We start from the raw sequence: 20,751 nt of genomic DNA, 5'->3' as shown, positions 1-20,751 counted from the left end.
TTGGATAAGGAGAATTATTTACTGCCTGGTGCGAATGGAATCCTTATTGCAGTTGGAAGAGCATGCGAAGATCAGGTAGCATCCTAAATCCAGTTCTTGAATAAAGAGCTCGAAGTAGGTGCTTACCTCTGAGACTGACTCTTAAGAGAAGTTTGAAGAGAACTGACCATCTTTACTGTCAACAGCAAAACTCCATTTGAACAGAAGTAATTTCAAACTGATGTATACCTAGCTGGTAGAAGATACATCAATTAATTAATCTATCAGCTGGGAAGCCTTCCTTTCTTGAAAGGATGTGTCCTTGAAACCAGTTCTGTATTGCTGTAGTGTGTGAAGAAGCCTTATTAACTTGGCTTGTCTGGTTGTATGGTATAACAGGTCTTAGTGGTATAAATGATACTGTGTTGAGATTCAAAAATACAGAATTAGGTTTAATGGTTTCTTGTCCATCACCTTCAATACTCTAGATCCCTTAACTGATTTAGTTCTGAGACTACAATGACACTTACCAATTTCTTGGCTATTACTGGAAGCAATGCCAATATAATAAGGGATTTCGCTAATGTAATGAGAAAATACATAGTTTTGATTAAGGTTTCCTTCCCCTAACATGTCCTCAAGAGCTTCCCTGAGGAAAGGCTCTTTGCCTGGCAAGAACTTACTGTAGGATGCTGGGTGAAAGATTTATTGGGTAGTATATGCCAGAAGAATTGGATTGCTTTATTTTTGTTCAGCTTTTTGAGTTTAAAGTCTTGGAAAAGTGGTCTAAAAGGGCCTACAAGTCATGGAATGAGAAAGGTAGCAAGTCCCAGTGCAAGTTTTGTTACTTAACATCTCTGTATTGTTGTACTGTAGTTTATAGCATTGCTTTGATATAGAAAATGGTTTAGAAAGTACACCTACACAGTCAGAACGTTGCAAGCTATTGGACTTTGAAGTAAACAGGGCAGGTCCTCCCTAACTGCAAAGGATAACTTGGTGTTAAAGGGGTCAGGATGAAATCAGTGCTCTTGACAGCCAGTGTCTTGGGAACTGGGGTTTCTGGAGTCTGCCTTGTATTCAGACTAGTGTGAAACATTGTTCTCGTGCTGGTCTTGCCTGAAACCGTTGGTGCTTAGCTGACTGTATTAGTATGGACACTGTGACATAAATATTTAACCTCAAGATTGTTGGATTTTCCTATCTTGTACAGTAATTCCCTGGCAATTTATTCAGAAATGGTTGGAAAAAAACCCACGCAAACACTTTAAATAATGACTCGTTGCATTTCTTCTTAGAGAAATAAGAATTGTCGTTTGACAACATGTTCTACTTAAATGATTAAACATGTTTTTGATGTTTCAAGTAACTCAAACCTAAATGTGGATACCAGGACATAGATACTATGGAGATGCTAAATCTGTACATACCTAAGAACAGGGGAAGTCTGCATTATACATGAATATGTTTTTTTGCTCTTATCAGTGATCTGAAGATAAAGGTTGGGGACAAGCGCATCAGTGCTCACAAATTTGTCTTGGCAGCACGCAGTGATACTTGGAGCCTTGCCAACCTTGCCTCAACAGAGGAGCTGGATCTGTCAGGTCAGTCATTGCTTAGTAATAAGATGCTTTGATTGTCTTTAGGGTGACTGATGAAAGGCCTGTTGGAGAAAAGGTTACTCCTATACCTTTCCAACTACTACTGTTCACAAACTGGTGCTTAATCCATTAATTGCAGAGCTCTGTCTCTGAAACATGGTAGTACACTTGTGACCTTGGTGCTAGTGCTAGTTAAATCAATAACCTACCTTCTTTCTCTTTAATGAACAGGGGTTGAGAATGGTGGCCTGTTTCTTTTCTAGAGTCAACTAGGCATAATGAAAAACAAATCTGTATGGAGGAGCTTGACTTCTTTTTTTCTAAGGATAGGGCTTCTAGAGGTAGAGTGTGTAATTTCTTTGTAACATGTCATGGAAATACCTTACTTGTTGTTAACATAGTGTGTGTGGGAAATGAATACAAATACTTAAAAGGTTATTTGCTTTGGCAGTTTGGTACCTTGGTGAAATAGTGGAGAAAGAGAAGCTTTCTAAAGAGTATTTTGTTGTGCTGCTACATGTACTTAACGCAGGGCAGTGTTTCTGCAGATTGAACCTCTTAGGCTTTTCTGTACCTAACAGTATAGAAGAGTCTTGAACAATTAATTTGTGAGCAGTGAAAACAGGCATGAAGTTAAGCAAGTTTGCTGTCTGGCATGTTGAATATTCGAGCATTGGCTTCGCTTTCCACACTTAATCTTATCATGAAACCTAAGTGCAGGCAAACTGGAAAGAAGCAAGTCACAGCAAGCTAGTTTTATGAGATAGCATAAGCTTTTTTGCAAAAGGATTTACTGATCTTTCTGCAGCCACAGGAAAACAGATGCCAAGGAGTTTGAGTGCTATACTAATAGAAGATTACAAAAAGCTCTTCTGTTAATTGTAGTTTTGTTGCAAGTGGCAGTCCATAGCCTTCCTAGCTCCACGTTTAAGGTAGTCTGAGAATCTCAAATGTAACTAGTCTTGCATATTTAACAACGCAAACACTTTCTATTATAGAATGATTTTAAAAGAAGTGTTAGTAAATGTGTGTCCTACTGTAAAATTGATTATTTTATAAAATTTTATAAATAGCACAAGGATTAGGTTATGAAATAGTTGTGGCAAGCAACAAGTTGTTCCCTAAGATCTATCATGGTTTTCTTAACAGGTTCTGTTAAGAACTTGCAAGCTGAGATTGTCTGAATCCTACTTTCAGAATACAAGCAGCATTTAAAATTGAGTGTTTTTTAAAGGTCATGTAATCTGCAGAATTTTCTAATTCTAATTTCTAATTTCTAATCTGCAGTCTTTAAGAAGAGTATAAAGAGACAAATGCAAGTTCTTCTGTTGGGAGGGAGAAAATGAACACTTAGCTCTGCCAAGGCAGAGCTGACTTCAGTAGATTTTCTGATTTACTTCAAATTTGGAAAAGACACGTGCCTTACTAAAACCTCCTCTTTCTTTCTTAGGAGGCAGTCTATTCTATGCCAAGTACTGCCTGGTACTGTGAAAATAATCTGGGACAACCTTTGTGTAAAGGAGATGTTTCTGGATGAGTATCTTGGTGTCTTAAAAATGTATGGTTTTGTTCTAAAAACAAAACAGCTTAAGGGACGAACATTATTTTTCTAACTTTTTCTTGTAATTGGACTGATCTTATGTTGTGGAGTAATTCTCATCTACATCTTTGTAAGTAGAATTGTCACTATACTTCTGACTAGGTGACAAAGGTCCCTGGCCATTGGGCTTGTGAGTCTTGTGGTGTATGCTTCTATTTTTCTTACTGTGTAAAAGCATCAGGCATCTGATCAGTGTTGTAAACACTGAAATCTGACCAGCTTCTTAAACTGACTCTTTTGCACCTTTCCTAGAAATGGTTTTTAGCAGTTGGAAGTCATTACCAAGGTGTAAGTACCTTTGTTGGAATGCAACAGTTCATAACATATGGCTATAATAAAAAAGAGGGAGGATTCTTAAGTTGTGGAATCACAGAAGGGTTTGGGTTGGAAGGGACCTTCAAGGTCATCTAGGCCAACCTCCTGCCACAGGCAGAGATGCCTTCCACCAGTCGAGGCTGCTCCCAGCCCCGTCCAGCCTGGCCTTCGGCACTGCCAGGGATGGGGCACCCACAGCTGCTCTGGGCAGCCTGGGCCAGCACCTTGCCACCCTCACAGTACAGAATTTTTTCCTTATATCTAATCTAAATCTACCCTCTATCAGTTTAACACCATTATCCCTTGTCCTGTCACTACAGGCCCTTGTAAAAAGCCCCTCTCCAGCTTTTTTGTAGGCCCTCCTTAGGTACTGGCAGGCTGTTAGAAGGTGTCCCTGGAGCCTTCTCTTCTCTAGGCTGAACAACTCCAGCTCTTTCAGCCTGTCCCCATAGGAGGGGTGCTCCAGCCCTCTGGCCATCTTTGTGGTTGTCACATGTAGATGTGGATTTAGCCATAGGTAAGAGACCAAAGACTTTAAATGGACATCACTAACACATAAATATGCAATATTTATGTGGCAGGTAGGAGATGTTATAGGGCTCACTGCATTCTGCACGGTGTTCCAATGGAAAAAAAGGTTTTCCTGCTTGGTGCCAGCATTGTTACTAGCTTAAAATTCAGATCAGTTTTGCCTCTGTTTTGACACTTCGATTAAACTAAAGCAGTACAGTTTCAATGTGGTTGGTTGTTTTTGTTTTGTTTTTTTTCTCCAAGGTAGCTGTGGCTTTTAAGTCAGAGGAATAGCAGCTACTTGAATAGGTGATTGTTCTTTGAGTATTTTATTAATCCCTGTTGCTCTCTGTACCAGATGCTGACCCAGAGGTAACCATGGCAATGCTGCGGTGGATCTACACAGATGAACTTGAGCTAAGAGAGGATGATATCTTCTTGACAGAGCTCATGAAACTAGCTAATAGATTTCAGCTCCAGCTGCTTAGGGAAAGGTGAGTCTTGGTAAATACAGTGAATCTTTTTGAACTCTTCAACCTTGTTTGAATAGAAAAAAGATGAGAGCTATTGGCAATTGGATAAAATTTTGCTTTTTAAAAGCTTTGAGTTTTTAATAATACAGCATGACCGTTCAGTTTATCACAGGACATGAAGCCTTGCACTACAGTTAAACTCTAGTGGTCTTTCTTAAAGCTTTTATGCTTACTTTCCAGTTCCACTCCCAGTCAGACTAATAACCTTAATTAAGCATTAAGAGGAAGTAGAGATCAGTATATTAGTAACAAGCTGTGGTGAGCTGCAAGAAAGGAATTGTTAGAAAATGCTAGGAAGAATCAATAGCAAGTAGCTTGCAGTATTAAAATACCACAAGTGAAAAATATTTAACTTAAAGAGCTGTTCTGTGCATCTTGGTGGCAACTTCGTAAGAAAGTTGATGTAACAGTACAGTGCTTTGCCATTTTGAGGAGACTGATTACACCACACTAGTAGGGGCTAGGTTGTTATCTTGAATGTAGAGTGCTCTACACGGAGTTAGTGAGAAGCCTGAATGTACAAAACACAAAGAAATTTCAGTTTGTACAACTTTGAAGCCTTAAATTTGGTCAAAGATACAGTACCCTTTGATAATCTCTTGCCCAAGGGGTGTTGGGGGCTGCAGCAGCACATGATGCTCGTAATTTATGGTTTAAGTGACTCAACATGAAGCAAACTAAATTGCTGTTAATTTTTTTTGATCAAAGGAGTTGAGTTGTAAGGTCAATGCTAAAACTGCCTTCAAGCTTTGTACCAGCCTAAAACTGTCTTCATGTTTGCTACCTACGTGTTCCAACAACCAGCTGTTGTCTGGTCATAGTAGTCTAGTGGCAAGTCCTTGTACAATATGCTACTAGTAATTATTAGACAGCTTGGTAGGTATAGAATTGTTTAGGTTGGAAAAGACCTGCAAGGCTGAGTCCAACCACTAACCCAGCACTGCCAAGTCCACCACTAAACCATGTCCCTAAGTGCCACATCTACATGTCTTTTAAACACCTCCTGGGATAATGACTTTCCCACTTCCCTGGCCTGCCTGTTCCAGTGCTTGACAGTCCTTTCACTGAAGAAATTTCTTCCTAATACCCAACCTAAACCTCCCCTGGTGCAACTTGAGAGCTGAGGCTATTTCCTCATCCTATCAGTCCTTAGTTGGGAGGAGAGACTGACCCCCATCTTGCTACAGCCTCCTTTCAGGTAGTTGTAGAGAGTGAGAAGGTCCCCCCTCAGCCTCGTTTTCTCCAGGCTGACACCCCCAGTGCCCTCAGCTGTTCCTGGTCAGACTTGTGCTCCAGCCCCTTCCCCAGCTCCGTTGCCCATCTCTGGATGCGCTCCAACACCTCAGTGTCTGTCTTGGAGTGAGGGACCCAAAACTGACACAGTATTTGAGGTGTGACCTCACCAGTGCCAAGTACAGGGGGACAATCGCTGCCCTGGTCCTGCTGGCCGCAGTATTTCAGGTACCAGCCAGGATGCTACTGGCCTCCTTGGCCAGCTGGGCACACTGCTGGCTCATGTCCAGCTGCTGTCAGGCAACACCCCCAGGTCCTTTTCTCAGGTGGCTTTCCAGCCACTCTTCCCCAAGCCTGTAGTGTTGTGTAGGGTTGTTGTGACCCAGCTGCAGGACCTGCACTGAGCCTTGGCCCATCGATCCAGCCTGTCCAGATCCCTCTGCAGAGCCTTCCTACCTGCAAGCAGATTAACACTCCCCCCCAGCTTGGTGTCATTTGCAGTCTTACTGAGGGTGCACTTGATCCCCTTGTTGGGTTCACTGATGAAGGTATTCAACAGGACTGTCCCCAGCACTGAACCCTGGAGAACACTGCTTTTGAGTGGCCACCAGCTGGGTGTAATTGCGTTCCCTGCTGCTCTTTGGGCCTGGCCAGCCAGCCAGTTTTTTTCCCAGTGAACAGTAGACCTGTTCAGGCCATGAGCAGCCAGTTTCCCCAGGAGGATGCTGTGGGAAATGTCGTCAAAGGCTTTACTAATGTCCAGGTAGACACCGTGCACAAGCTTTCCCTCATCAATTAAGCAGGTCACCTTGTCATAAAAAGAGATCAGGTCAGTGAAACAGGACCTGCCTTTCATAAACCCATGCTGACTGGGCCCGGTAACCTGGTTGTCCTGTACATGCTGCATGATGGTGCTCAAGGTGATATGCTCCATAACCTTCCCTGGCACTGGGGGCAGGCTGACAGGCCTGTGGTTCCCCTGATCTTCCTTCTGGCCCTTCTTGTAGATTGGTGTCACACTTGCTAACTTCCAGTCAACTGGGACCTCCCTTGTTAGCTGGGACTGCTAATTGGTAAGTGGCTCAGTAAGGGCTTCTGCCAGCTCCCTCAGTATTTTGCGTGGGTCTCATCCGTATCTGGAGACAATCCATTTTTGTGGTCTTAATATCTGCTTGGAGATCACAGGAATATATTTAACTTCATATTTTCTTTCAGGTATTTGAATTTTCTTCCTGTAGACTCAAACTGGTAGCTTCACGCATGTAAAGATTAGGTGGATCGGCTGTTAAAGCTAATCCCTTCTCTGTATTTAATAACTGTATATGCTGTGCCTTTTTCTAACTTTGGCACAAAAGCTGCTTGGGATCACTGTAGTACTTGCAAAGATAGACCTCTTCCTTACTTTATAACAGTAAATGAACTGCACTTTGTTCCCTTGGGAGATGTAAGATGTCTTGTCTCCACTTGCAGGCTCCTGTGGTATGTGGTGTTGTCATGGGACCTTAGCTTAGATGGACTCTAATAGGTCTGCTCTTCTGGAAACTGTTTTACAGGGCTTCCGATTACTGTAAGGCTAAGTACTATAAACATACTTTAAATTAAGGCCAAGCCATTTTCTGCTGGCATCTGGGAAAAGGAGTATATAGGACCTTGTTGCAGCATGGGATGGTGATTGCAGTAAAGCTGTTTCCTGGCTACTGAACACTGGCTTTCCTATTTTGACAGATGTGAAAAAGGTGTTATGTCACTAGTTAATGTCAGGAACTGCATTCGTTTCTATCAGACTGCTGAGGAGCTGAATGCTAGCACTCTTCTGAACTATTGTGCTGAGATAATTGCTAGTCACTGGGTAAGTACTGTCAGAAGAAACCCAGAAGAAAAATATTTGCAGAATACTGGAACTTAATGAGTAGAATTTTGCTTAACTTACTGTACTGTCTAACTTCAGGAGTATCTCTTGATATGCTAGCATTCAAGCATTCCAGTTGGGATGGATGGGGATTACATGGATTCCTGATAACTTTCAGTGACTAAGGTGACCTATTAATGCTGATGCTTGTATGTTTGCAAGGAGCAAGTGTTGATAAAAAGCTGTCAAGTCTGCCTGTCCTGCCCCCTTGTGTGAGTGAAGGGGCTGCTTCTGAGGCAGGAGTGATTTCCCTTCCTATCTGTCTCGGTTATCCTTATAGTATGTGCTCTTGATGCTGTGTGTTATTTGGTATTCTCTACAATACTAATTTGTAATATATATGTTTGAAAGAAAGCACAGTGAATTCCTCCTCTAAGATCTGTTTTTGTCTTTAGAGGTTTTGTCTGTTGTCTGTCTCGGTGTGAATGTCTCAACTGCAGGGAAGTAGCTTATAGCCTGAAGAGTAGTTTTGTTCACTGGAATACTTCACTGTAAAAAGCATCTTACTTCCTTAAACATGAACCAAACCAAAGGGACTGTTCTAATAAGCAAGAGGGTTTCTTACCAAATCTGTACTCCAGATGAAGTTTATCCGTAGTTTGTCTCAATCTACACAGATCCCAAATCCCAGGCCTGCTTTTACTTCTGAAAATAATCCCTGGAAGCCAGGGAAGAGTTTATATTCTGTAATGAAGTGCCAAGGTGTCTTGCAACAGACTTGGAAGTAGCTCGGATCTGTTACTTTGAGGAAGGTTTGATTAACTGAGTAATGGATTAGCCTTTAAATTCAGACTTGGCAACAGCAGAGTAGCGTGTGAGGATTTAGGTTATTCAAAATCTCGAATGCATCGTCTACATGTGGATGTTTCTTTGTTTGGCTGATGCCGGAGGGGAGTGCTTTGATACAAATATATGAAGAAAATTCTTATATCTGAACTTGCAGGTTAGTGATTTTTAACTCTTTCCTGCTTTTGGCTCAGAGCTTCTGACACTGTATTCTCCCTGGAATGAGGTGGTTTCTGTTTAGTCAAACAAGCACTAGCTCAAACTTAAGGTCTTTGGAAAAACTCCGAATAAAAGTTATCAAACTTAAACATACAAAGTTCTGCAGTTGTCAGTCTTTAATAGATGTAGGCTTTTTTGTCAGGAAACGAATCTGTGATTTAAGTCCAGATAGAGAATTAGTTTAGAGGCTAGATGTTAATCTACTGTAATGCTTGGTAAAGCGCTAGTTTTCCATATCTGTAGACAAAAGGGGAGAAAAATATCACTAAAACTGATCTTGACACTAAAATGTAAGATGTAAAGCTTCCTGAGTGTTTCTTCCTAGCCTTAATAGGCTGTCTTGGGTTGTTCCTTCTTGTGATATTATCAAAATGGAGCTTTTAACTGAACTTGTTTTCTGAACTTCATGATTATATTGTACGATGCCGTGTTTAGAAATGGAACGGGAATATTGCTTACCCTTTTTTTTTATTGCTTCTAGGATGACTTGCGTAAGGAAGACTTCAGTAGCATGAGTGCTCAGTTACTGTATAAAATGTTCAAGTCAAAGACGGAATATCCCTTGCATAAGGCTATTAAAGTTGAGAGAGAAGATGTAGTCTTTCTGTATCTAATTGAAATGGATTCACAGGTACAGTGAGACAGACTTGATCTGTCTTCTAGAGTTTGGTGTTTCAAATAACTAGTTTGTAGCTACCAGTCTGAGCCTTGTTATTGATTTTTTTTTTTTAGTTGGTTTGTTTTGTAACTAATTCTTATTTGCATGTTTATCATTGCCATGGTTACCTCTGTGTATGTAGTGGAGGTCTAGTGGTAAAGGCTCCATAAACACATAATTCAGAAGTGATTGATGACACTTAAAACATCTTGCATGCAACAGATCGTATCTAATAAAATCCAATACTTGATATCGCTATACACGTTTAAAGCTGAATGGTATACTAGTCAACTTTGCTGCTTCATGGCAGTTCACTAAACATAATTTCTTTGGAAAAAAACCACTTTTCTATTGAATGTTTGAAATAACAGGTATTCTGTTTGGATGGATACTATACAACTAGCAAATAAACTGTAGCACAAGGGGGAAGCAGGAATTACTCAAGTATTAATTATCAAGAATTGTTCAACTAGTCCTTTAAGATACCTTGGATGCTAATTGGAAGCTGGGACTATAGCAGTACTTGGTTAGGTGCTAATCCAGCTGGGATTTGCGGTATCTTAAAGCAATAATTGAATAATTTTTCCTAGTATGATGTTGAATATACCTATATAGGCAGCATCTTTTAAGAGTGTACTAGTATTTCTTCCTGTGAGTTAAATGAGGCTTGCAAACAAAACTCCTGTTTTCTCATTGAACAACCTTCAGGGCAGGCTTTTATGTGGTGATGCTAGTCTTCTGGTTGTTCTCCTGTCTAAGATGCGCTTCCTTATATGCAACGCTAGCCTTTAGCGCTAGAACTGAAGATCTGACACTATGGTAGTTGGAATGGGCTGTTAAAATACTATGTTGGTCTGGTGAGCATGCCTCTAACTCATGTCACTTGACTGAATTTGTGTTGTAGCTTCCTGGGAAGCTCAATGAATTGGATCACAATGGAGATCTTGCTTTGGATCTAGCCCTCTCCCAAAGATTGGAGAGTATTGCAACTACACTGGTCAACTACAAGGCTGACGTAGATAGGGCAGACAAGAGAGGCTGGAGTCTATTACATAAAGCCATCCAAAGAGGTAAGTAAATAAGATACGAAGCCTTGTTAACTCAGTTGTTCCCATTGTGGAATACACATTCCTGTGTCACTTTTAGCTAAGCTAGAGAATCACAGTCACAAATGAACTTTGTCCTAGTTCTTTTTTGAAATGTAAAACCAAACTCACTCTTATTTGGGATCTGAAAGCTAGCCTGCTGGCTGGTAAACGAAACTTACGCTATCTGACATCCAGAAGCGATCTAATAGAGTATTGCCTGCTAAAGAAAGAAATGTAGGGAGATACTGGAAATATTCTAACTTGGCAATACAATGTCTTTCTGACAAATAGTTGAATCAGTCATGACAGTGTAGGCACAAATAAAGATGAAGCTTTTTTCTGGACCTGGGTTGAATGCAGTATATGCTGCTTTGTGATTGTTGTTAACAGCAAGCCTCCTTGCTACTGGACAGCAGTTTCAGGGGAGAAAAAACTGACTGGAAGAAGATGAGGAGCAGGTGGAGGTGCTTCTATGCAGTCTGAATATCTTCAAAGCTCTGGTGAATGGTAGCGTAGTTATCAGAGTGGGGCTGGAGTACAACTGTGTGATTATCTTGAGCTGTTCTCCACCTTAGAGTGGAAAACACATCTTAGGAGAACTGGAGTGCAGTAGGACCTGGCTGCCTTTGCCACAGCACTCTGAAGGCTTTGGAGCAGCAGCATCTTGGCCTATGGTCAAAGTCTGGTAAAAACCTGTAGTAAATGCCTTGTGCTACTAGTTGCCTGCACTGATGTCTTTGACAGCTCTGTTCCTGAAAGCCAAGCACAACCTGAACCTTAACACTGTGACTGGACCTAATGGGTATTGTAGTGCCACAAATTAAAAGTATAAGTTTATTTTTAACAGCAAGCTCTCCTGGGCTCTTAGAAATAGCTTAAGTTTTGTGAGTTCAAAATATAGCTCCCTACTTCTTCCTTTAATCTCCTACATATCTGAACAGGGTAATGCTGGTGTCTGATCCTGTGATTGAAACTTCAGCAGGAGGAGTAGGAGACCTTCTAGGCATAGGTCAGTGTTGTGATGGCTGCAGCCCTGTAAAGCACTACAAAGATTGCAGCAGGCTGCTCTTAATACTAGCATTTGTCCTTTAGTTCTAATGTCTGCTTTCAGGCTAAGCTAGAGCTCTGAGAATGAATGCTTGCTTTTCAGTAACTAAAGCATCAGTGAATTAATCACTGTTAACAATCACATGTTCTGGAAATGGAGCTAAAGCAAATTGTCTGAACTTTTCACATGATTCTTATTTCTAATGATCACTGGAGAGTGGGGGAATGAGACATGGAAATCAGAAAATGAGATTTGGGGGTTTGCTGGCAGAGATAATAGAGCAATCTGTATTGCTTAAACAGGTGAACAGTCGTCTTTGTTCTCCAGTCTTGCATTCAGGACAAGCAACCTGTGAACGTATCTGTACAAAGTAGTCTTTGGAATAAGGGGAATTAGTAGTATTCTGAAGTCATTCTCTACATTTTGGCGGTTCAAGTCCAAGGGTTCATGTACTGAAGTGGACCTGACTTCTCAGGAGGGAGTTCTTAAGAATGCCATGTGTGGTGGGTCCTGACTGTTGAAGCTCTTACCCTATTGATAATGGAGCCTAAACTTTCAAGAGCAAAGGCTGTGTTATTGCTTGTTTTTGTAGCAAGACTGAACAGATGATGACTGACTTCAACTACACACTTTTGACTGATGCCCTGAAATAGTACCTTTTGTTCAAAAACTACTTGTATGTTTTGTGTCACAGTTTGTCCAGTTGTGCATTAAAATGGCAATGGATTTATCTTGATAGAGGAACTAGCAAACTCCACATCACCATAACAAGTCAACTAGCGTGTGAAATTGAGTCACACGTAACCTCTGGGCAAAAAACTTTTTCCAAGGGGTTGTTAGGAAATATTTTAGTCCTGGCTTTGCAGTGAAGTGTTGTTGAAGTTACCTATTGCTAAGGCATTCTGAGAGCAACACTTGTATTGGCATAATTGTATGGTATGGAGGTAAATTGTGTGTATCCATTTTCTGGAGTTGTCTGAAGTATATTTCCATAAATAACCTGGTTTTGTTTCAAAAAAGGAGATAAATTTGCTGCAAACTTTCTCATTAAAAATGGTGCCCGTGTGAATGCTGCTACATTGGGAGACCAGGAGACTCCTCTGCACCTTGTGGCATCATACAGCCCCAAGAAGCATTTGCCAGATGTTATGACAGAGATGGCACAGATAGCAGAGTCCCTCTTACAGGCAGGAGCCAATCCAAATATGCAGGACAACAAAGGAAGGTAAATAGTGGGTAAAGTCAAGTCTACTACCAGTTTAACAGATAATACTGTATAAATTAGATGTAGCCTGCTAAGAACTTGCTCAGGTCTGTCAGCAAAGCACAGGTGATGCTGGAAGCAGGAAAGGTGAATTCATTAATCCAGGTTGAGACCTATGGGTAGCACTTAAAGCAGAAAGCTGTGCAGGCTGAATGGTACCCTGTCATGACCCATTAAACATAGCCCAGCTATAGAAAGCTGGTGTGACTTGATTGTGTTAGGACATGTGGCACGCAGTTTGCCTTTATTGAATTACTGAACAGTAAAGCAAGCTAACCAAGATGACAACTAGTATTCCTGAAATATACTTCTCTTTGAAACTGTCAGTGAAACTGAAATGATCTCAAAAGAGCCAGTATCTGCAGTGTGTTTATCTGAAGCGAGCTGCTTTAATAGGTTAGGCTGAGCTGGCAAACAAGTATGTAAAATGATGTAGAAGACTTAAGAGTACATAAGCTACTCAATTCTGATAGGTCAAGCTCTTGTGCTTTTTCCTTGATGGCTAGCTTTTACATTAGTGTAAAGAGTTGCTTACTGCTAAATTAAATGGAATAGTGTCCACTAAAAGGATAGATTTCTCTTTATTTCAAGATGTGCTTGTGCCCTTCTGCAAGCAGAGACAAAAGTTAACATTTTAAATCTGTAGGGCTATGTTGAGGGCCAGGGGCGAGATCTTAAGCTTATTACTAACGTGACTGTATCTTGCTCTGATTACAGGACCCCATTACATGTGTCAATTGTGGTTAGGAATGAATCTGTGTTCAGTCAGCTGCTCCAGTGCAAACAGTAAGTCTCACCGAAATGTAAAAATTATGCTGAGGTTTCATTGTGCAGTGAAGATACAAAAACTGGTTTAACAACTCATCTATGCCTTTTTGCCTTATAATAAGGCTAGCAGTAGGCTTGGAATGCAAAAGTGTAAAGGCTTTGTGTAACTTGAGGTGCTAGAACAGTGCCAGAAGGCAAGTAAGCTTTTGCCCTACTGTAAAGAGGAAGCAAACTGCATCTCTGTACTTTTCAAAGAGGACTAGGTGAAATAATGTAGCAATAACTTCATTTGTAGTGGAACTAAAAGGAGTAATAAGACTCTTATATGTCTGAACATATTCTTGAGTTCAACTTGGCTTCTGCTTAAAGCTAATACAGGTGACTGCTTAGGGCGATGGAGCAGGATACTTCATTTGACTCAGTTTCTTTGTAGTTGAATTTGCAGCTCTTGTACGCAGTTTACTCAAATACAAGAGGATTTGCTTCTTTGTTAGACTTAGTAGGAGCCCAAATGTACCAGGGCTGTGCTTCTCCTAGGAGCAATAAGCTTAAATCTAGTAGTGACTAAAAGGTGTCCTGCCTGTTTCGAGTATTCACAGATTCTCTGGAGTAACTGGAGCTACAGTAGGCTTCTTGGCAAGCAAAAGTTGTCAGTGAGGTAGTAGATAAGCTAGTACAGCTGTTCAGACACTTGAAACTTAAGCTGCGCTGGAGAACCACTTTTTAAGGTATAAATTGGGGAATGTTAACTCTTATTTTTAGACTAGACTTGGAGCTGAAGGATCATGAAGGAAGCACGGCTCTGTGGCTTGCAGTTCAGTATATCACTGTATCGTCTGATCAGTCTGTAAACCCTTTTGAGGATGCTCCTGTTGTAAATGGAACCTCATTTGATGAGAACAGTTTTGCAGCAAGGTTGATCCAACGAGGCAGCAATACAGATGCTCCAGACACAGTAACAGGTAAAAAAGAGGTTTGTATTTCTGTGTAGATGGAAGGCTTGTAAGTTAATTGCTTAATGTGAACTGCACTCTGAGGGGCTGAATGAGAGGTTTCAACAGCATTTGCTGCACTAAAAATGGTAGGTGGTAGTAGTTTTACCCAGAGCTGGAACATTGACAGTCCCAAGCTGAGCCTGACTTGCAGGAAGTGACAGAAAATCTGGACTCCTTGCCAAGTTTTAATATCCTCTTTACAGTTTCAAAAAGCATAATCACTAAATGATAGTGCACATGATAGTCCAGTGTTGCAAGGGGACTACTAGTAGGTAGGATTTTCCTTGTGGCTTCAAATTTTAATGTTGTAAGGTAGGAGGTAGGCACTAGCATACTTGTTAGTATCAGTGTGGTTGGAATAGCACTCTAACAGTGTTTATGGTTTTTTTTCAGGGAACTGCTTGCTTCAGAGGGCAGCTGGTGCAGGAAATGAGGCAGCTTCTCTCTTCCTAGCAACTCATGGAGCAAAAGTCAACCACCAAAACAAATGGGTAAAAATAAACGTATAGACTGTAGTCTGAAAGTTTCCTTATTTCTCTTCAGAAATAAGATAGCAGAGATCTCTCGCTGCTAACCATAGCTTAGAGCAAGCTGGAACACCTGTGGAGCCTTTTGCATGTTTTCAGAGATTTACTGGTGATCAGACAACTGTTGCATTTTCATGGCACTGTTCTTGCAGCATCACTGGTTCTTAACATGCTTTTAACAGTTCCCTTACTGCCTGTTGTAATAAAGTCCTTTATTATAAATATTTATAATTATATATATTTTATATAATATTATAAATACAGGCAAACTCATGTAGTTTGAAAGTCTTAAGGAACTTCAGGTACTAGGGGTGTTCAAGCCTTCGCACCAATTCTTGTGGGCATAGTGGCTTAAAAGCTACTTCTCTCCATGTTAACCTAGTACCCTGTTTATTAAAGGGAGAAACACCACTGCATACAGCCTGTAGGCATGGCCTAGCAAACCTGACAGCAGAACTCTTGCAACAAGGAGCCAATCCGAACATCCAGACGGCAGAAGCAGTGCTTGGTCAGAAGGATGCATCTTCTCCAAGAGCAGAGAATGTTTATTTGCAAACGCCTCTTCACATGGCAATTGCTTACAATCACCCAGATGTGGTATCAGTCATCCTGGAACAAAAAGGTAGGGTTTTTCTCTGGTTCAGACTGTATTGATGGTGTAGTAGAGCAGTGCGTCAAGATGGCATCTAAACTGTTTTGATGAGCTACTAATAAATGGTGCTTAGGTAGAGCAGTTAATAAGACTGGCTAAACATAGTCTTAAATAATCTGCTCTTTAAGACTATTTGGCCGTGAATCTTTCTAAATTCTCCACAGTAGATAATGGACTTGAACACTTGATCTCAGCTGTACAGCCTGAGGCTCCTTTTCTCTCCCTGTCAAAGCATCTAGTTCAGGTAAATGCTGGAATCAAATACGGGTAAAGGCATTTTCCTGTGGTGAGATTTCTGCCTCCCACAACTCTTTCAGTAAGAGGACTTTGTACAGAGTAATACTAGTGTTACAGTGGAGACTTGAGTACTGAAATACTAACAGGTGACAGTTTATTCTATGCTACTAGTTCAGCTTCTCCTTTCTAGCATCAGGAAGGGAGTTTGACAGCTGAAGCAAGGCCTGTTTTGTCTCCTGTCATAAGTGGGATTTAGAAGGGCATAGGTGAACTGGGGAGAACATTCTTCATGCCAGGGAGCTGAGGAGGAGGAATGCTGCCATCACCTTGCAGCACAGCCTCCGCTCCTCATTCTCAGAGCTTTGTATAGGCTACCCTGTTTGAAAATGGAGGTGGATATGGGGCATGTTAAGCCTCTTAGCTAAAAAGTTGAATGTTTTGTAGTGTAAGTATTAAGATTAGGCAGTAGTGGTAATACTACCCAAATCTTAGGCAGTATCACATCTGGGGTGTGTCTTCTGCAGACCTTCCAAGCTGACTGAAGGAACAGCCTACTTCAAAATGTGACATTGCTACTTCATGGAGCTTTCAGTGTGCAACTGCAGGTTGAGCACAAGAACGTTCTAATTGCTTTTATGCTTTTTTTGTAGCTAATGCTCTTCATGCTACCAACAACTTGCAAATTATTCCTGACTTTAGTCTAAAGGACTCGAGAGATCAGACTGTGCTGGGATTGGCTCTTTGGACCGGTATGTGCTTTCATAGCTTCCATATCTTTGTAATTCTCATCTTTTTTTGTTGTGAACTAAAAAAAAGTATCTTAAGACAAAACAGCAGATGTGTGTTCATGTCCTGGCTTGCACTACTAATGAGAAGCTGTCAAGGAGAGCTTTAGATGATTCTTCAGGTTCTAAAACTGAATGTTCACATCTGACTTACCAATAGTTTTCTAGCCCTTCAGCTTCCCTTGTTGACCAGCAGGTAGCTTGGAGCCTCTTGCCCATGACTGTACTCCAGTTCTGTGGAATTGTTCCACTGTGAGCTCCCTGGTAGTTTTAATATCAGATCACTGTATTGTGTCTTAGTGGTTAACTCTGTTCTAGGTGCAGTTTAATACAATAACGCTGACCTTTACAAAGGGAAAAGAGCTACTTAAAAGTAGCTCACCAAGGGGAATGGTAGTCGAAATACTGATTGAGATGCTTCGTTATCTGAAATGCGGAGGAGTGGTTTGGGGAAAAGATACTTCTGGCTACAGCCAAGTGACATTTCAGCAGTGTCAGGACATTGTCAAAAGGAAGAGGTGGTGTGGTCACTACTGGATCAGTTTAAGTGTGGTCCTGCTGAACTGGCAGCAGCAGCTGTATGGGAGATGACTAATCATACTCTGGACTTCAGATGTGGCAGAATGCTTAGTGATGTTACTCTGTACAGGAGTGCTAGATGTCATCCACATGTAACAAACACCTTTACTGTCCAGGCTTTTCACTTCCCTTTCCAATGAAAGGCAAGTAAAATGCAGCTTTCTCTCAACCATTGCTTTTATCTGGCCCTGAGACAGGAGGAACTAACCTAAACATCTAATACAGCAATATTCAAGGGAATAGCTTATGAATGTAATACCAAAGTTAATAATGTATGTTGGGACAGAAGTCTGCAGTGATATGAAGGATTAAGCTAGGTATGGTTTAAGCAGGACTGTACTACATTAGGTTGGCAGAACTAATAGGAAAGCTCTGCTGTATGCCAGACCGTATCTTGTGTCTTCGAGCAAGACAGAAGGACTCGGTAATCCATATTCAGTAAGTCTGTAAATGAATATTCAAGCTGGGTAAAGTCATGAGTTGGTTTAGCTCAGGTACGTAAATCTTAGGCTCCAGCACCGATTTGGTGCATCTGACTAATTACTGAAAACGGCTTGAAGGTTTATTTGTTAGTCTTCAAGGTCTGTCTTACAGAACTGTAGGTAAACACTAATGAGCTTTAACTCTTTAGGCATGCACACAATAGCAGCTCAACTGCTTGGATCTGGGGCGTCCATAAATGACACAATGTCAGACGGACAGACTCTGCTCCATATGGCAATACAGAGGCAAGACAGTAAGAGTGCACTCTTTTTGCTGGAACATCAGGCAGACATAAATGTCAGGTAAGATCTGAACGGATACACTACTCCATGGATATGTATGTAGGAGCAGGTGGTGATGACTGCCTTATGATATAGCGGCTTGAAGCTGGTTTCAAACAATGATTTGTGCATTGTTATGCATTTGCTTTTTTTTTATGGCACTAGTTATGGCTGAAGGATTATATATGTGAACTTGGACCTATATATAGCCCCATTGGTCAGTACCTCCTCTTGAGGCTGCAGAGGGAGGTGCCACTTAATTCTAGGTGGAACAGACAAGTAAGTCCTAGGGACATGGTAGTAAACTTCTGCAATCTCATCTGTTTGTGGGCTTGTTGGAGCTGCGTGGTTTTTGCCATCGAAAACTAATCAGATTTAGCTCCAGCAACAGGGTTGCGATAGAACTTGCCTCCTGCCTGTCTCATAGACAAATTGATATTGGACTTGCATTTATCTGTTTATGTGACTGACAGGCTGTCTTTGAAATTTGGCAGTCTATGCTGTAATCAATGTCATGGGTACAAACTGCCCAGTACTGCTGTTCTAACTTCAGGTTTTTAATAGTTTGTGTTTTTGACTGTGCTTGAAGTGTTACCACAGTGCAGACAAAGCTCTTTGATTCTGTGGCAGTAGGCTTGATCTGAAGGAACTCAGTTCAAATAACGGCTGCGCTTAAGGAAATGGTAGTGTCTCTGAGCTAAGAATACTAATGTGCTTTTCAAACTTCCGAAATCAATCACTTGCTCCTTAAGGGCGGTGGGCTGGTGGAAGGTCAACTACATAGCTGTGATCAAAAACGAACATGTGTGCTTGGCTGTAGAAACACATGGTCTTACCACAGCAGAAGTACACTGCTGTGTTGTATAAGGAGATAATTCTTGGCTTTACCAGTAAACTACTGTAATGTGAGGCCTAATTTTATAATACAGTAGTAACTCACTTCAAACTACTTATTGCAGAACACAGGATGGAGAGACTGCCTTACAGCTAGCGATAAAAAACCAGCTCCCTCTTGTCGTTGATGCCATTTGTACCAGGGGAGCAGACATGTCTGTGCCAGATGAGAAAGGAAATCCTCCTTTATGGCTTGCCTTAGAAAATAACCTGGAAGATATTGCATCAACTCTGGTAAGACCGTCAATTGACTTAATTTAGTTTCAGGTTTGTGCATCTTGCTAGCAACAAAGGGCTCACCAGCAAAAACAAGCTCAGTGCATGAAAAGAACAGTGTAGCCTTATATCACTGTCTAACTTCTAGAGGTTTTTTTTTCACCAGAAGTTCCTTTTTCTTGGGAACTCTTATGCACACTGTAGTCTGCACAGCCAAATATCTTGCAGCCACTGTAATAAAAGTATAGAATATGCTATCTGGATTCCTGATCCTGGAAGGAGTAAGGATCTACTAAAAATGTTAGTCTGTAGCATACCAAACTTGTATAATGATCAGCTTCTGGAGTAAAACTGAACACCCATGTGTATACTTTGGAGTATGTGCTGGGTTTTGTTGCATCTTTATAAAGGTTGCCTTGATAGAATTTTTAAGACTTACATTTACTTTAAAGGTTACTGGTGTGCAGGCATAGGTGATCCAGTAGACTACTTACGAGATGCAAGTAGATGTCCTTATGTCTCCTTCATAAGGAAGTTACTGAAAGCTTTGTCTCTATCCAGTTACTGTCTGCTAGAGACAACTATTTAGAAGCTGTGCTGATGACCTGAGAAATAAAGCTTGTAACTAAATACTTGACTGACTGTGCTGGTATTTAATAAGAATCTTTACAGAGTCAACACTGAAACTACCTGTGTATAGACCTTGTAAATAGTTTGTGGAGTCTTAGTCTGAAGTGCCACTCCTTGAGTAAGGACTTCTGTAGTGGAAAAATACAAATACCAGGAATGTAGTTCCTGAAAAAACTGTCTCTGTTTAGCTGAATGTATAGGAAAGCAAGGAAACAGGCCAGACCTTGCAAGGCAGTGTCTGCTGATGCTGTTTGACTTGCTGTAGGTGCTTGTCGTTGCTGAAAGTAAGATAGGTAACTCTTAGCCAAACTGGTTTAAGACTTGTCTGTCAGAGTATTTGGGTGACTATCTGAATTGTTAGTAAACGCTACATAATTGAATATTATGTAGTAGACAAAAAACCCATATTTTTCTTTCTTTCTTGGTCCAGAAGACATTAAAATAGCTTCCTGAAATTTAGGGACTGTCACAAGAATAGATAAACTATCAGAAATTCTTTCTCTAATGAATAATGTTTTGGAAGCATTAGTAAAGGACTATATAAAGTAGTAGGAGCCTGCTGGAGACAAAAAACCTTCACTGCCTCATTGTGCTTCTCCTTCCAGGTTAGGCATGGCTGTGATTCAACCTGTTGGGGGTCAGGACCAAGTGGCTGCTTACAAACTCTTCTTCATAGAGCTATTGATGAAAACAGTGAACAGATAGCATGCTTTCTTATTCGCAGGTCAGACCCCCTTTTAAAATACAACCCTTCTAATGTGCATGTACATATTTTCCTGGCATAAATTAATTGAATGCCATTTTGAGCCAGTAACAGGTATGTGCTTCACTAGACTTTTGGTGGGTGGATGGCACTTAGGGAAGTCTGACTAATCCTAAGGCATGTTCTGTTAGCCTTGTTAGCATCATGTTTTTGATGGCGTGTCAAATTAAAACCAGGAACTTGTACTTTTGTAGAATG

At 41.0% G+C, this 20,751-nt stretch overlaps 1 protein-coding gene across 1 annotated transcript in view; it reads left to right on the top strand.

Annotated features, from left to right (window-relative positions):
• Positions 1-20,751, top strand: part of ANKFY1 (ankyrin repeat and FYVE domain containing 1) — a 36,460-nt gene that overhangs the window by 5,526 nt on the left and 10,183 nt on the right. The window contains exons 3-16 of the mRNA XM_037375084.1: positions 1,465-1,583; positions 4,364-4,499; positions 7,497-7,620; positions 9,167-9,316; positions 10,248-10,413; positions 12,500-12,704; positions 13,461-13,529; positions 14,274-14,473; positions 14,900-14,997; positions 15,433-15,655; positions 16,573-16,671; positions 17,918-18,071; positions 19,010-19,178; positions 20,396-20,514. Coding sequence (XP_037230981.1) covers positions 1,465-1,583; positions 4,364-4,499; positions 7,497-7,620; positions 9,167-9,316; positions 10,248-10,413; positions 12,500-12,704; positions 13,461-13,529; positions 14,274-14,473; positions 14,900-14,997; positions 15,433-15,655; positions 16,573-16,671; positions 17,918-18,071; positions 19,010-19,178; positions 20,396-20,514 — 2,031 coding nt within the window. The remainder of the gene's footprint in view (positions 1-1,464; positions 1,584-4,363; positions 4,500-7,496; positions 7,621-9,166; positions 9,317-10,247; positions 10,414-12,499; positions 12,705-13,460; positions 13,530-14,273; positions 14,474-14,899; positions 14,998-15,432; positions 15,656-16,572; positions 16,672-17,917; positions 18,072-19,009; positions 19,179-20,395; positions 20,515-20,751) is intronic.

This window comes from Falco rusticolus, chromosome 1 (genome assembly GCF_015220075.1).
Source record: "Falco rusticolus isolate bFalRus1 chromosome 1, bFalRus1.pri, whole genome shotgun sequence".
Classification (NCBI taxonomy): Eukaryota; Metazoa; Chordata; class Aves; order Falconiformes; family Falconidae; genus Falco; species Falco rusticolus.
The sequence above is the reverse complement of the archived record's forward strand: the minus strand, read 5'-3'. Positions and strand labels throughout refer to the sequence as shown.